Source organism: Melanerpes formicivorus, unplaced genomic scaffold (genome assembly GCF_026170545.1).
Source record: "Melanerpes formicivorus ecotype bairdi unplaced genomic scaffold, bMelFor1.0.p_v2 SCAF_96, whole genome shotgun sequence".
Classification (NCBI taxonomy): Eukaryota; Metazoa; Chordata; class Aves; order Piciformes; family Picidae; genus Melanerpes; species Melanerpes formicivorus.
Genome location: NW_027142448.1, coordinates 2,260,095 through 2,276,919, shown reverse-complemented (window position 1 = coordinate 2,276,919; position 16,825 = coordinate 2,260,095). Strand labels below are relative to the sequence as shown.

The 16,825-nt window shown below is 46.9% G+C and overlaps 1 protein-coding gene and 1 long non-coding RNA gene across 7 annotated transcripts in view; one reads left to right on the top strand and one right to left on the bottom strand.

Moving 5' to 3' along the window:
• CUNH3orf52 (chromosome unknown C3orf52 homolog) overlaps window positions 1–16,825 on the top strand; it is a 31,487-nt gene that overhangs the window by 6,439 nt on the left and 8,223 nt on the right. For 2 of the 6 annotated variants that reach the window (XM_068166050.1, XM_068166049.1), the window contains 5 exons: window positions 1,226–1,349; window positions 1,866–1,990; window positions 3,517–3,587; window positions 12,241–12,440; window positions 14,953–16,743. In XM_068166050.1, coding sequence (XP_068022151.1) covers window positions 1,226–1,349; window positions 1,866–1,990; window positions 3,517–3,587; window positions 12,241–12,440; window positions 14,953–15,002 — 570 coding nt within the window. In that variant the 3' untranslated portion in view covers window positions 15,003–16,743. Of the gene's footprint in view, window positions 1–1,225; window positions 1,350–1,865; window positions 1,991–3,516; window positions 3,588–12,240; window positions 12,441–14,339; window positions 16,744–16,825 lie in introns of those variants that run through there. The other 4 variants (XR_010990812.1, XM_068166051.1, XM_068166052.1 and 1 more) reach the window with 4 other exon arrangements.
• Window positions 239–16,825, bottom strand: part of LOC137455331 (uncharacterized) — a 170,591-nt gene continuing 154,004 nt past the window's right edge. Inside the window, exon 4 of the long non-coding RNA XR_010990813.1 lies at window positions 239–531. This is a non-coding gene — a long non-coding RNA (uncharacterized lncRNA). The remainder of the gene's footprint in view (window positions 532–16,825) is intronic.

The window sequence follows — 16,825 nt, the reverse complement described above, 5'->3', positions numbered from 1 at the left end:
TCTTAAAATGCAATAGTATCTAATGCCCATTTACTTTGGGTGCTGGCACCCAGGAGCTCTGCAGACTGATGTTATCAACATTGCAGAGGTGAGTGATTCTGGAAATTCCTCCACAGACACCTTTTAGGTTGGGAGAGTGCCTCGGTCTGGAGGAAGGAGACTCAGTTCTTTTTTGAACATTCCCATGTTGCAAAATTAAAGGCATAACTGAGGCCAAGTATCAAAAGTGAGGCTATTTATTAAAGGAGAAAGAGGGAGAGGAAAAGAGAGAAGAGGAGCAGGAAAGGGGTTATATTACCATCAGCCAGAGGAGGGGAGAGGAAAAGCTTCCAAAGTCTAAGTCCTTTTCAGCTTGTGTTGTCTGGTGATGTTTCCAGTGTGTGGTGTCTTCAATGGAATTTCTTCTTCTGAGCAGGCATTGTTTTAGGTAGGTCCAGGTGTTGTCCCCAGGGAATCTTCCTGTGTATTACTTGTGTGCTTACAGGGGTCCAGCATTGGAGGGAAGCCACCGCCTCCTCCTTCACCTTTTACCTGCCCATAAACACACAGATGTTTACATCTGGGGCTTATCACACCAGATCCAGAAGCCTTTTCACCATCCCCCCTTTCTGGGGTAGCTGATGGGTAGAGATGATCTTGTCTTTGCACATTCCTGAGAGTCAGTACTAGTGGCCTCCACCCATCACACATTTCTGAGCAGGCCAGGTGATGTTTCTATCACATTTTCCCACCATCCCCTCCCCTTCTAGGGCAACTGCTGTCCAGTGAGCAGGTCTTATCCTTTGCTGGGACATATCTCAGTCCTTAACACAATCACAAGGTGGTTTGCATCCAAACAGGATTCCTACAGAGAGACGGCAAACATTGAAAGGACAGCTTACAGAACATGAAAATCAAATTGACATAGCTGGGGGGAAAGTGGAAGCCATCAAAGCACCTTAGCCTTACAGGCAATTTAGGAGTTGCAAGTTTTGCATAGTTGGGTAATAACACCTTTTGCCTTCTACAGGTCTTCATTCCAATGAAGGTCTTCATTCCAATGAGGGGTGGGAACCCCTGGTTCAGGACATTGCTTACCAATGAGGGTCTCCTATCTATGTAGGAGTTTTTCATTCTAAATGTGACAGTAGAGACATGCTTCAACATTTTTTTCCTGATGTATTTCACTAATCTATATGCCCTTTCCTTTTATAGGAGTTATACTAATCCATATGCCCTTTCCTAGGAGAGAGAGCACTGGAAGTCATGCAGGAATGTAGTTTTCTGGAAGTGTAAACTATGGATGGTTATCACTACAATTTTTCTAGTGTTCTTCCTGGTCATTCTTATCAGCTTAATTCTTTATTCCAGTAAGTATCTCACTTTTGGTTCATCCTATAATACAAATGTACAATATGTACAAACTCATATAACACAAATTGAACAGTAGCATCCTTTAAACCCCTCCTGTAAGGAGCTGAAGGGACTAGGATGCTGTCTGCAGAAGGTGGTGTGTTGAGTGAACTTTTTAGCAGGCATCAAGCAACTCTTATCCTGCTCGGATGGTATTTTCAGTCTGAAGATAAGTGAGAAAATGCTGCAAGGACAATTGGAAATGATCATAGCTTTGCAGTAAGTGCAACAGATCACTTAGATCCCTTCATGTGGTATCAGTATCTTCCAAAGCAGATGAGTTTTGCTAATTTGGGTGAGTGATTGACCTCCACATGCTGTCACTTCTTCCGGTGACTTGCACTTTCCTTCTGTCACTTTCAGTCAGTCATTACATAGAAAATTTGTCAGACCACCACCCTGGGGAAAACCAGAAGTTTGGAGGTTTTTAATACTTCTGCTAACTCCCCTTTCTATCTCTTTCTGAATATTAGATTTCTACACCGATGAAGATGACTATTGGGATCCTGAGGCACTACTAAACTGTCGCAATTTTTCGGGAACATTGGAATTGATGTGTGGCCTTCCACACCTTTCTTTTGAAGACATTACTAAGAGGGTATGTGTTGATGTATTTTCTGGCAAAGCTCGTTTGCTTGATTCAGGGCTTTCCTTTTTAAGAAGTTTCTGTTTCTCTGTGCAGCAACTCTGTCATCTGCAATTTTGTAAGTACACGAAGCAAAACTGGAGTCATTCTAGTATAATTTACACCAGTTAAAAGAAAAAGGCATTTGATTTTTTCACAAATACGAGTATTGGCTGGTACAGTCTTCACCTTTTTCATAGAATCAGGGTAGGAGAGGCCTGTGAAGGTCACCTAAACCCAGTGCTGGCTAAAGACCCTGTTTGTTCCTTTCTCCTGTAAGTACTCAATGATAACCTGACATTTCCATCGGCTGCGAGTTAGGGCTCAAATAAGCTCAGAAAGAGATTCAACACAGCAAGATGGGCCCTAATCTTTGGTGGCCCATTAATCAAGTATCACCAAGGTTGGAAGAGACCTCAAAGATCACCAAGTCCAACCTGTCACCACAGACCTCAAGACTAAACCATGGCACCAAGTGCCACATCCAATCCCCTCTTGAACACCTCCACCTCCAGGGATGGTGACTCCACCAACTCCCTGGGCAGTACATTCCAATGGCTAACAAGTCTCTCTGTGAAGAACTTTCTCCTCACCTCCAGCCTAAACTTCCCTTGGCACAGCTTGAGACTGTGTCCTCTTGCTCTGGTGCTGGTTGTCTGGGAGAAGAGACCAAGCCCCTCCTGGTTACAACCCACCTTCAGGTAGTTGTAGACAGCAACAAGGTCTCCCCTGAACCTCCTCTTCTCCAGGCTAAACAACCTTAGCTCCCTCAGCCTCTCCTTACAGGGCTGTGCTCCAGACCTCTCATCAGCCTTATTGCCCTTCTCTGGACAAGTTCCAGCAACTCAACATCTTTCCTAAACTGAGGTGCCCAGAACTGGACACAGTACTCAAGTTGTGGCCTAACCAGTGCAGAGTACAGGGGCACAATGACTTCCCTGCTCCTGCTGGCCACACTGTTCCTAATGCAGGCCAGGATGCCATTGGCCTTCTTGGACACTTGGGCACACTCCTGGCTCATGTTCAGGTGACTGTCAATCAGCACCCCTAGGTCCCTTTCTGTTGGCAGCTCTCCAGCCACTCCAACCCGAGCCTGCACCAACATGAACCATACATGACATGGCAGTGCTGACTGATTTACTGTAGAAGGACAGTTTGAGTAGTGAGACTCTTCCCCCTACCAAGTAAGAGTAAAGGACTTTTGTTACTAATAAAAACCCGAGCCAAACATCAGTTGCACATGGCAACATGAGCACATACTTTTAGTCGACCCTGAATGACTCCACTGTGCTTCAGTAGTACAGGAATCATTTAGATGAACAAGTTCAGAAGCATTGTGAACCTTTTCTAGGGCACATATTTGTTGACATTTGTTGATATCTGATCTTCACCGCTCCTTTAAATACCTTTTAAGAATGATTTGCTGTACTTTTATGGGGAAAGGAGAGGGTGAACAGAAGACTATATTTTTTGTCTTTCTTGTCTTTTTTCTCCCCAAGTTAACAGATGTCTACAGTTCATCTCCGGCTCTAGGACGCTACTTTCGGTCAGCTCAGGTGGTTTATTTCAGGTAAGCAATTTCTGCCACCAAAATTACCAGGAAATTCTAGGCTTTTGATGAGACACTGGTGCCTACATAAATATACACAACATTTAAATCAGTGACAAACAGGTTGGGGAGAAGTTACATACATAGGTAAACTGAACGAAGGATCTTCCGGTATAAATGCCAAGTGCTATTAGCAATATAAAACAACAGCAATATCTTGTGGCTGTTGATTATCATCTTAGTGGTCTTTGATTCAAAGAAAAGCCACTAATAAACAAATACAGACCACTCAGCACCACCTCCACTCCTGGAAAGGTGATGGAGCAGTTCATTTTGGAGGTCATCTCTAAGCATGTGGAAGGAAAGAAGGTTATCAGGAGTAGGCAGCATGGATTTACCAAGGGGAAATTAATCTGATGAATCTGATAGCCTTCTATGATGGTGCAACTGAATGGATAGACACAGGGAGAGCAGGGAATGTTGTCTATCTTGACATTAGTACAGCTTTTGACACTGCCTTCCGTCCCCATAGGAAATGTGTGTTAGAAGAGTGGTTGGTGAGATGGAGTGAGAACTGGTGGTTGGTGAGATGGAGAGAGCTCATGATCAACGGTGTGGAGACCTGTAACTAGTGGTGCTCACCAGGGGTCAGTACTGCATCCAGTCTTATTCAGCACCTGGATGAGGTGGGTAGAGTGTATCCTCAGCAAGATTGCTGCCGATACAAAACCAGGAGGACACTTGAAAGGCTGTGCAGCCATTCAGCAAAATCTGGACAGATTGGAGAGCTGGGAAAAGGGGAACCTAATGAAGTTCAACAAGAATACATATAGATTCCTGCATCTGGAGAGTAGCAACACCATGCACTAGTACAGGTTAGGGCTTGACCTACTGAAAAGTAGCTCCATAGAGAAGAACACGTCCAGCAGATCAAGGGAGATTTTCCTTCCACTCTACTCTGTCCTAGTGAGACCACATCTGGAGTATTGTGTGTAGTTCTAGGCTCTCTAGATCAAGAGGGACAGGGAAATACTAGAAAGAGTCCAGTGGAGGGCCTAAAGGATGAGTAAGGAACTTGTACTATGAGGAAAGGCTGTAAGAACTGGGGGTGTTTGTTCTGGAGAAATCTGAGAGAGGATCTTATTAATGTTTACAAGTATCTGAAGGGTGGTTGTCAAGAAAAGCCAGTCTCCTTTCAGTGGTGCCCTGTGAAAGGACAAAGGGCAACAGACACAAGCTGGAAGACAGGAAGTTCCACCTCAACATGAGGAGAAACTTTTTTACTGCAAGGGCAATGGAGCACTGGAACAGGCTGTTGAGAGAAACTGTGGAGTCTCCTTCCCTAGAGACTTTCAAGAACTAACTGGATGTGTTCATGTGTGACCTCCCCTAGGTGACCCTGCCTTGGCGGCGGCATTTGGCTCGATGATCTCTGGAGGTCTCTTCCAACCCCTACCACTCTATGGTCCTATTAAAGGATATTTATTAAATGAGGATATTTATTAAATGACTTAATATTTATTAAATGAAAACTTGCTGCTGGAACTACTTGAGACTGGCATGGCCTACATAGCCTTAAATTAAATAGAACTGTATTCTTGGGGAGGAGACAACTCTCTTGCTCTCAAAAGAGCCAAAAGCAATAGGGACACATGAGTTGTGAGAGCCCAAACAGTGACAGTGCATCACTGTTTTGCTTGGATAATTTTTCCTCTTCATTTTATTTTGGACAACTGAAACAAGACTCAAAGCATCAGCATGATGGAGGGACTAGGGGAACAGGAGTGAAAGGCAGAGCAGGTGGCAGAGTGGAAGATAGGCTAGCACGGGTGGGAGATGTTTACACATAAAGGACAAGCTGAGCCACCAAAGGCTGATGGAGTGAGAGTTGTAGCCGTGGTGGTAAGAAGGGACAAAGCATCCAGGCCTATATTGCAGAGGCAACAGAAAGTTTCATGCTGGCACAGGGAGAGAATCAGCAGAAACTGTCACTGGAGGAAGGCTAAGTGTGCTGTGTTTGAGACTACAAAGGTTTTGTCTACAAAGATCACAGTACCACAGAATCACCAAGGTTTCATAGTTTCATTCAGGGTTGGAAGGGACCACAAGGATCATCTAGTTCCAACCCCCCTGCCATGGGCAGGGACACCCCACACTAGATCAGGCTGGACAGAGCCTCATCCAGCCTGCTCTTAAACACCCCCAGGGACGGGGCCTCGACCACCTCCCTGGACAACACATTCCAGGGTTTCACCACTCTCATGGTGAAGAACTTCCTCCTCACATCTAGCCTGAATCTCCCCACCTCCAGCTTCATTCCATTCCCCCTAGTCCTATCACTACCTGATATCCTGAGAAGTCCTTCCCCAGCCTTCCTGTAGGCCCCTTTCAGATACTGGAAGGCCACAATGAGGTCACCTGGGAGCCTTCTCTTCTGCAGACTGAACAGCCCCAACTCCTTCAGTCTGTCCTCATAGGAGAGGTGCTCCAGCCCTCTGATCATCCTCCTGGCCCTTCTCTGGACACCTTCCAGCACCTCCACATCCCTCTTGGAATAGGGGCTCCAGAACTGGACACAGTACTCCAGGTGGGGTCTCACCAGGGCTCAGTAGAGGGGGAGGATCACCTCCCTCGACCTGCTAGCCACACTTCTCCTGATGCAGCCCAGGATCTGATTGGCTTTGCGGGCTGCAAGTGCACACTGAGAGCTCATGTTGAGCTTTTTGTCCACCAGCACCCCCAAGTCTCTCTCTTCAGGGCTACTTTCCAGCCAGTCACTGCCCAGCCTGTATTTGTGCCTGGGATTGCCTCGACCCAGATGCAGGACCCTGCACTTGCTCTTATTGAACTTCATGAGGTTGGCTTGTGCCCACCTCTCCAGCCTGTCCAGGTCCCTCTGGATGGATCCCTTCCCTCCAGCCTGTCTGCTGCACCACACAGCTTGGTGTCATCAGCAAACTTGCTGAGGGTGCACTCAATGCCACTGTCCATGTCCCCCACAAAGATGTTGAATAAGACAGGTCCCAGGACTGATCCCTGAGGGACTCCGCTTGTCCCTGGCCTCCACTGGGACATGGAGCCCTTGACAGCCACTCTTTGGGTGCTGCCATCAAGCCAGTTCCTTATCCATCTAGTGGTCCACCCATCAAACCCATGTGTCACCAGTTTGGAGACCAGGATGTGGTGTGGGACAGTGTCGAAGGCTTTGCTCAGGTCCAGGTAAATGACATCAGTTGCTCTCCCCTCATCTATTAATTTTGTCACCTGCTCAGAGAAGGCCACCAGGTTGGTCAGGCAGGATTTGCCCTTGGCAAAGCCATGCTGACTGTTCCCAATCACCTCTTCACTATTCTTTTGAGCGAGTAGTGACTCCAGGAGGATCTGCTCCATGATCTTTCCAGGCACAGAGGTGAGACTGACTGGCCTGTAGTTCCCTGGTTCCTCCTTCTTGCCCTTTTTGAAGATGGGGGCAATGTTTCCCCTTTTCCAGTCTGTGGGGACTTCACCAGATTGCCATGACTTTTGAAATATAATAGAGAGGGGTTTAGCAACCTCATCTGCCAGTTCTCTCAGTACCCGTGGGTGTAACCCGTCGGGTCCCATGGACTTGAACACTTTCAGGTTCTTCAGATGATCACGAACCTGATCTGCACTTACAATGGGCAGTTCTTCCTCCCCGTCCCTGGCTTTGACTTCCATAACATCAGGAGTGTGGCTAGAGGCCCTTGCAGTGAAGACTGAGGTAAAGAAGTTATTAAGTACGTCAGCCTTTTCCTCATCACATGTGACCATGTCACCAGTTGCCTTTCTGAGGGGGCCCACACCTTCCCTAGGCTTCTTCTTCCCATTAATATACCTGTAAAAGTTCTTAGTATTCCCTTTAATCTCCCTGGCTAGATTCAACTCAAACTCTGCTTTGGCTTTCCTAACCAGGACTCTTGCTGCTCGGGCAGCTTCCTTGTATTCCCCCTGTTCTACCTGTCTTTCCCTCCACTTCCTGTAGAGTTTCCTTTTAAGTAATAGTGTGTCCAGTAGCTCCTTGCCCATCCAGGCAGGCCTCCTAAGTTGGAAGAGACCTCAAAGATCATCAAGTCCAACCTGTCACCACAGACCTCATGACTAAACCATAACACAGATTCACAACAGAGGGGAAAAGTGGGGCTATCTTCATGGGAAGACAGCAGAGAGAGGTCAGTGTCCTGCTGTTATTGTGGATCAGAAGGCCTCCCACCCTACCAGCGCAGAATCTGCATGCTCAGCTCGCTCCCTGTGCTGCCTGTGCACCAATGCACACAGCACAGGGGATAAACAGGAGTTAGAGATCCATGTGCAGTCAAGGGGTTATGATCTGGTGGCAGTTACAGAGACATGGTGGGACAGTTCACATGGCTGGAATGTGGTTATGGATGGCTATGTCCTTTTTAGGGCGGATAGATCTCTCTGTTGCTCTCTATGTGAGAGAACAACTAGAATGTGTAGAGTTCAGCCCAGGGGTGGGTGAGTTGAGAGTTTCTGGATGTGTATTAAGGGTCAGGCTGGCATGGGTGACACTGTTATGGGTGTTTATTACAGACCACCTGATCATGATGAAGAAGTCAATGAGCCCTTTTATAGACAGCTGACAGCAGCCTCACATCACAGGCCCTGGTTGTCATAGGGGACTTTAACTCCTCAGATATTTGCTGGAAGGCCTCCACAGTCAGCCACCCACAGTCCAGGAGGTGCTGCACTGCACTGATGATAACTTCTTGATACAAATAGTGGAGGAACCAACTAGGAGAGGAGCATTACTGGACCTGATACTCACCAAGAAGGAGGGACTGGTTGAAGCAGGGAAGGTTGAGGGCAGCCTTGGCTGCAGTGACCACCAGATGGTTCAGTTCAGGATCTTGTGTAGTAGGAAGAAAGTGTCAAGCAGGATTACAAAGTTGGATTTGTGCAGGGCCAAGTTTGGCCTTTTCAGGCAATTACTAAGAGAAGTCTCAAGGGACATGGCACCAGAAGGCAAAGGAGCCCCTTCTTCCAAGCTCAAGATCAGAGCATCCCAAAGAGTAGGAAATCAAGAAAGGGAGCCAGGAGACCTGCATGGTTAAGTAGGGAACTGCTAAGCAAACTCAGGTGAAAGAAGAGAGTCCAGAGATCATGGAAGGAGGGGTTGGCCACTTGGGAGGAATATAAGGCGTCTGTCAGAGCTGGCTACTAGGAAGGCTAAGGCCTCCTTGGAATTCAGCCTTGTGAGGGAGGTCAATGACAACAGAAAAGGCTTCTTCAAATACATTGCAAGAAAAGCTAAGACTGGAGGCAAAGTAGGCCCCCTGCTGAATGAGGTGGGTGCCCTGGTGAGAAAGCAGAATTGCTAAACTCTGCCTGTACTGTTGGAGGCTATCCTCAGGAGCCCAAGGCCCCAGAGAAAGGCAGGACAAAGGATTTTCCTTGGTTGATGAGGACTGTGTTAGGGAACAGTTATCTGGACATCCATAAATCCATGGGTCCTGATGGGATGCACCCAGGGGTGCTGAGGGAGCTGGCAGAGGTCATTGCCAGACCACTCTCCATCATTTTTGGTAGGTCATGGCCAGACAGAAGAGCTGCCTGGGGACTGGAGGAAGGCAAACATCACTCCAGTCTTCAAAAAGGGTAAGAAGGAGGACCCAGGTAACTATAGACCTGTCAGCCTCACCTCCATCCCTGGAAAGGTAATGGAGGAACTTATCCTTGGCACTGTCCTTAGGCACATCAAGGAAAAGAGGGTCATTAGGAGCAGTCAACATGGTTTTACCAAGGGGAAGTCATGGCTGACCAACTTGATAGCCTTTTATGAGGACATAACCAGGTGGACAGATGATGGTAGAGCAGTGGATGTGGTTTGTCTTGATTTCAGTAAGGCATTTGACACTGTCTCCCACAGCATCCTTGCAGCTAAGCTGAGGAAGGGTGGCCTGGATGATCAGGTGGATTGTGAAGTGGTTGAAGGAAAGAATACAGAATACAGAAATAACCAGGTTGGAAAAGATCATTGAGCCTAACCTACCACCCAACACCATCTAAGTCAGAGCTGTGGTCAATGGGACAGAGTGTAGTTGGAGGCTTGTATGTAGTGGAGTCTCTCAGGGGTCCCATCACTGGGACCACTGTTGTTCAATATATTCATCAACAACTTGGATGAGAAGACAGAGAGGACTGTCAGCAAGTTTGCTGATGTCACTAAGCTGGGTGGAGTGGCTGAGACACCAGAAACTTATGCTGCCATTCAGCAGGACTTGGACAGGTTGAGAGCTGGGCAGGGAGAAATTGAATGAAGTTCAACAAGGGCAAGGGAAGAGTCTTGCACCTGGGAAAGAACAACCCCATGGACCACTATAGGTTTGGGACTGACCTGCTGGAGAGCAGTGAAGGGGAAAAGGACCTGGGGGTCTTTTAGAATAGAATAGAATAAACCAAACCAGGTTGGAAGAGACCTTCAAGATCATCGTGTCCAACCCATCAACCAATCCAACCCACCCAAACAGCTAACCCATGGCACCAAGCACCCCATCAAGTCTCCTTCTGAACACCTTCAATGACGGTGATTCCACCACCTCCCCGGGCAACCCATTCCATAGCGCAATCACTCTTTCTGTATAGAACTTCTTCCTAACATCCAACCTGAACCTCCCCTGGCGCAGCCTGAGACTGTGTCCTCTTGTTCTGGTACTGGGTGCCTGGGAGAAGAGACCATCATCAGCCTGTCTACAACCTCCCTTCAGGTAGTTTTAGAGAGTGATAAGGTCACCCCTGAGTCTCCTCTTCTCCAGGCTAAGCAGCCCCAGCTCACTCAGCCTCTCCTCATAGGGCTAGTGTTCCAAACCCCTCACCAACTTTGTTGCTCTTCTCTGGACTCGTTCCAGCAAGTCAACCTCCTTCCTAAACTGAGGGGCCCAGAACTGGACACAGGACTCAAGGTGTGGCCTAACCAGTGCAGTGTACAGGGGCAGAATGACCTCCCTGCTCCTGCTGGCCACACTGTTCTTGATGCAGGCCAGGATGCCATTGGCCTTCTTGGCTGCCTGGGCACACTGCAGGCTCATGTTCAGCCTACCATCAACCAGCACCCCCAGGTCCTAGTGGATGGAATGTTGACCATGAGCTAGCAATTTGCTCTTGTGGCCAAGAAGGCCAATGCCATTCTGGGGTGGATTAGAAGGGATGTGGTCAGTAGGTTGAGAGAGGTTCTCCTTCCACTCTACTCTGAGGCCACATCTGGAATATTGTGTCCAGATCCAGGCTCCTCACCTCAGGAAGAACTTCAGGGAACTGCTTGAGAGAGTCCAGCACAGAGCCACGAAAATGATGAAGGGAGCAAAGCCTGAGGCAGCTGGGGCTCTTTAGCTTGGAGAAGAGGAGACTGAGAGGTGACCTCATTCATGTTTATAAATATGTAAGGGGTGAGTGCCCAGAGGATGGAGCCAGGCTCTGCTGGGTGATGCCCAGTGACAGGACAAGGGACAGTTGAGTGGAAGTTGAAAGCAAGTGGAAGCTGAGGCATAGGAAGTTCTGTGGAAACAGGAGGAAGAATTATTTCACCGTGAGGGTGACAGAACACTGGAACAGGCTGCCCAAGGGGGTTGTGGAGTCTTCCTCTCTGGAGATATTCAAGACCTGTCTCGATGAGTTCCTGTGTGACCTGGTATAGGTGATCCTGCTCTGGCATGGGGGATGGATTGGATCTCAAGGTCCCTTCCAGCCCCTGACATTCTGTGATTCTGTGAAAGGGAAGGCCATGAGAAAGCTTCCCTAAGGTCTTCTGGAAAAAGAGAAACTGTTATAAAAGGGTTTAGAAAGCCAGGAGGAAATCAAAGGGAGTAGATCTGCAAAGTCCCAAAGCTCTTGAGAAAGCAAGACAGAGGAAAAGCCCACTTGGGCTGCAGAAATCAACAGTCCTGAGGATGCTTTGGGAATGTGTTCTCCTGCACTGCTAACCTTGGGTGTGCCCAAGGTTCTGTTCAAACTGTTCAATGATTATGACTTAGACCATCAAGTAGAAAGCTGTAGTTCTACATACATATTGATTAGCTGAGCTCACTCTGCCTCTTAGTGTCTCTGTGTCTCCTTTTCTTTTCCCCCATCCAGCTATTTTTAAAATGTTATTTAATTCTGTGAACACAAAACCCGATTGTGGAATTGCAGTGAGGGGCTTTGGTAGGCCACAAACATTGACATTTCGAGAGATGTACTCCAGTTCAGTGGTTTGTGTAATCTGCTGCAGAGCAGAGTTGTTAGAAGTGCAGCTGTGTAGCTCTAGGCACTTCTATCAGGAGAGCAAATCTTTCTGCAGGGTTCCATCTAATTTGTGCCTAAGGTCTTGCAGCATGTCTTACTGTTGTATGTTTGCAAGGCAAGTACAGGAGCGTGAAAACCTCACCCCACCAGAACACATGTCCAATTAACCTTTGTGCATTTGAAAGCATGCCTCAGGATAGCCTCAGGTATGTGCCCAGTTTCTGTAAATGTCTAGAGCTGTTCTGAGGAGGGTGGAGGAGGAAGAGGAAACTGGAAGTTTTCTTGTGTAATGCCTTGCTTTAAAACAAGTTTGACACAAATTGGTGCCAGCATCGATATGAAAAATCAATCTTGTCCAGAAAAGAGAAGATCCAGCAGGGGCTTAAAAACATGAATACTTGACTTTGTTTTTCAGTAATGAAACCTCCACTGTATTTTACCAGCTAGAGTTTTCTGTGCCACCATCAACAGAGGGGTTTATGGAAAACACAATGGACCCAGATTTTATAAGGAATGTTTTGCGTCAAAGTATTTATGATGAAGATGAAGCATTCAATCCTGGAAGCTCTGAGTGTGACAAGTTGAAGCTTGACCCGACTTCTCTCACATTAACATGTAAGTGCTGTGCCTTGGAGAGACTATTTCTTTAGAAAGAGCAGATGTATTTACAGTATCAGAGTATCACAGTATAGCCAAGGTTGGAAGAGACCTCAAGGATCATCGAGTCCAACCTGTCACCACAGACCTCATGACTAGACCATGGCACCAAGTGCCACATCCAATCCCCTCTTGAACACCACCAGGGATGGGGACTCCACCACCTCCCTGGGCAGCACATTCCAATGACCAATGACTCACTCGGTGAAGAACTTTCTCCTCACCTCGAGTCTAAACCTCCCCTGGTGCAGCTTGAGACTGTGTCCTCTTGTTCTGGTGCTGGTTGCCTGGGAGAAGAGACCAACCCCTTCCTGGCTACAACCACCTTTCAGGTAATTGTAGAGAGCAATGAGGTCACCCCTGAGCCTCCTCTTCTCCAGGCTATACAATCCCAGCTCCCTCAGCCTCTCCTCACAGGGCTGTGCTCAAGGCCTCTCCCCACCCTTGTTGCCCTTCTCTGGACACCTTCAAGTCTCTCAATGTCCTTCTTTAACTGAGTGGCTCAGAACTGGACACAGTACTCAAGGTGTGGCCTAACCAATGCAGAGTACAGGGGCACAATGACTTCCCTGCTCCTGCTGGCCACCCTGTTCCTAATGCAGGCCAGGATGCCATTGGCCTTCTTGGCCACCTGGGCACACTGCTGGCTCATGTTTAGGCAGCTGTCAATCAGCACCCCCAGGTCCCTCTCTGTTTGGCAGCTCTCCAGCCACTCTGACCCCAGCCTGTAGCTCTGGGGTTGCTGTGGCCAAAGTGCAGCCCCTGGCACTTGGACTTGTTGAATGCCATCCTGTTGGACTCTGCCCATCTGTCCAGTCAGTCAAGGTCCCTCTGCAGAGCCCTTCTGCCCTCTAACTGACCAACATCTGCTCCCAGCTTGGTGTCATCTGCAAATTTGCTGATGACTGACTCCTCCCCTCATCCAGATCATCAATAAAGATGTTAAAGAGGATGGGGTGCAGCACTGATCCCTGGGGCACACCACTGGTGCCTGGCTGCCAGCTGGCTGTGGCACCATTCCCCACCACTCTCTGGGCTCAGCCTCCAGCCAGTTCCTAACCCAGCTCAGAGTGTTGCTATCCAAGCCATGGGCTGACAGCTTAGCCAGCAGTTTGCTGTGGGGGATGGTGTCAAAGGCCTTGCTGAAGTCCAGGCAGACCACATCCACAGCCTGCCCCACATCCACCAGGCAGTCACCTGGGCATAGAAGATCAGGTTGGTCAGGCAGGACCTGCCCCTCCTAAATCCATGTTGGCTGGACCTGAGCCCTTGGCCATCCTTCAGGGCTCCTTGAAAGGAGGAAAATATTTCTGGGAAGGGTTTGAGCTGTGCTAGCAAATGTTGTTGGGTTTTCACAATGGTATGAAGAAAATTGTAAAATGTTTCATTCTCAAGAAAGTTTTGCTATGCCTAGCTTATAACCTAGGACTCACTGTAAGATCCTCTGATGAGAAAAGGAATGTGATGAGAATGGTTAGTTTACAGACTCAACGAAACTTTGTGCACCATAATGGGGAGCCAAACAATTTGACATGTTCATACTCATTGCATTTGAATGCTTATAAACCTAATCTTAATCCAATTAAATCAGGATTTGAGAGTGAACTTATGACTTTATCACAGCCAGGGATGAAAAAGCCTCCTTATTTTCTCTCTTGTCAGAGTTTTTTGTGAAAACTTATTAATGCAGAGAAATCATTTAAAAGAGCCATATATTCCTTCTTTCAGTTTTTAAAGGTAGTAATTACAATAATTTGGGGATTTCTGTTTTCTTCTTTCATGGTACTGAAATCCAGGGACAAGAGAACTATCTAAAGTTTCATTTTAATGGTAACAATGTACTGTTTTAACTTTCAGAGAAATGATGGAAAGACTCCTCATCTTCCTCAGCGCCTAGAAGAGATGTGCTTCTCCTACTTATTAGTAATCCCAGGGTAGGGAACTATTCATCAAGTACAAAACTTCTGAAGATGTTGTCCTGTAAATACTGCCTGCGATGCAATATTGTAAAGGGACAATGTGGTATATTTATAACCAGTGTGCACTCCTATAACACCACTACCACCTTCTTTGTTGTTGTCCTGACCTCAACAATCCATTTCACTCCTGTGAATATTGTGTATCTTGTTCTGGTGCATTCTGTTGACTTGAAACCTCTGTTTTGCCTTGCCATATGGCTAAACCTGGATTCCCTGCATAAGCTTTAAAAGCAGTCTTGCAGATGGCTCCTTCCTTCTGCTCTGAACTTACCCAAATTCATCTGCACAGCTGCATCATCAATGTTCACTCACACTAATGCTCATCTATTGCTCTTTTTCCTGCTAACTTAATACACTGTATTTGCCCATTGTTCCTTATGAAACAGCCTGAAAACTTCTATTATCTTTATCTATTATCTTTAATTATGTGCAAGACCGTTGCACTAACTTATTGAGTGTTGATGCTCAGAATTCCCTTCTTCCTCCTACAGTCTTCCTGAACAAGATGGCATCTGCTCAATTCCTTGCTTCTGTAATATGAAATAGAAATGAAGGACGAAACCTCAGAAAGAAACATGTATTGTGCACTAGCACATCTGGATGCTCCGGGAAGCTTGCAAGAAATGATCTAGTTGTCCTAGAGAACAGACATCTGCCTGGCCTACATGGCATGAGAGATACAGCCAGCAAGGGGCTATAACATGAGAACTAAAAATTAAGCACTAAGTTTACCCAGACTAGCACAGATGCACTAATATGTCATTGAAGTGTAGATTCTTGCAAGCTGTTTATTGCCATGTATAAATGTTAATACTCTTGGGCAAATTTAAGGAACCTTATGTGTCATGAGAAGTATCTCTTGAGATACTGCATTTCTCTCCTGAAAAATATTATTAGTTGTTCAATCTGACAATTTTATCATGCATTAAATTATTGATTTTTACTTAAAGTAATTGTTTTCATTCTTCAGCAGCTTCAGCCTTTCAGCTGTTTGCTTCAAAAAACAACCTTACAAATTCCAAACACCGATGGCTGTATGAAGCCTCTCTCTGACACAGCCATGCACAGGACAACACCTCTGTTGCTTGAGTGTTAACTGAGCTTGGAAAACAACCTATACCAAGTGAATAGTTTACATGGCTCTCATATTTGTAGCTAATTCTCACCTTATATTGATACTGAAAAGGGGAAGCTGAGGGGAGACCTCATTGCTCTTTACAAGTATCTGAAAGGAGGTTGCAGTGCAGTGGGAGTCAGTCACCTCTACCCAATGTACAAGTGATAGAGCAAGAATACGTGATCTCAAACTGCACTGTGGGAAGTTTAGATTAGATACAGGAAAAATTTCTTTACTGAAAGGGTGGGACTGCTGCCAGCAGCCAAACTGGGAATCATAAAGGCACTGCACTGTAAAACCAGGTCTGCAGCCATTAGTTGCGTGCAAAAGAAGGAAATCTGTTCAATATTTTCTTCCAAATTGCTTTATTAGAGAAATGGAGGGAGCAAAAAACCATGCTTAGGCAAGAACAAAGGCACATAACTATAACAGCTGAATAACTGTTCTCAGTCCTATGTGCACATCCAGAAATGCAGCGTGCAGAGGGGCGGTGTGCTATAAGGGTGTATTCTGGCATTGCAGAGAGCCAGACCCGAGATGGTGGTGGTAATAACAATAATAAAAACCAGGTTGGAAGAGACCATCAAGATCATCGTGTCCAATCCACCTAATCAACTAAACCATGGCACCAAGCACCCCATCAAGTCTCCTCCTGAACACCTCCAGTGATGGTGACTCCACCACCTCCCTGGGCAGCACATTCCAATGGGCAATCACTCTCTCTGTGTAGAACTTCTTCCTAACCTCCAGCCTAAACCTCCCCTGGTGCAGCCTGAGACTGTGTCCTCTTATTCTGGTGCTGGCTGCCTGGGAGAAGAGACCAAGTTTGCTGCAAACACTATGCCATGGAAAAATGACCTGGGAATCTTCTGCAAAGAGATGTGCAGTCACCACCTGCACAGCATTGGCTTTACAGCCTTCTGAGTTGCTGGGATGTTTGTTTTGCATGCAGTGTGTTGCTTTTTCATGTTTAATTCCAACTATGTTAAGACTCCACTCTGAGATAAGTAGCATGATACTAAAAGGGGATGTAATGGGTTGGGGCAGACCCCCTCCCCACCACTGCAGAAATAACAACCCAGACAAACAGATTGCAAAAGTGATGGAAAGTTGAAATAGAGAGCAGTGAGAGCGTGCAGAGAGCTAGAGACACAGTGACAAGAGAGACCCCAAAACAGATCCAGAAAGATCCCATCCCCACCTGAGGGTGCACCCAAAACCCCAGGGCTCCTCCTTCCCCCCTCCAC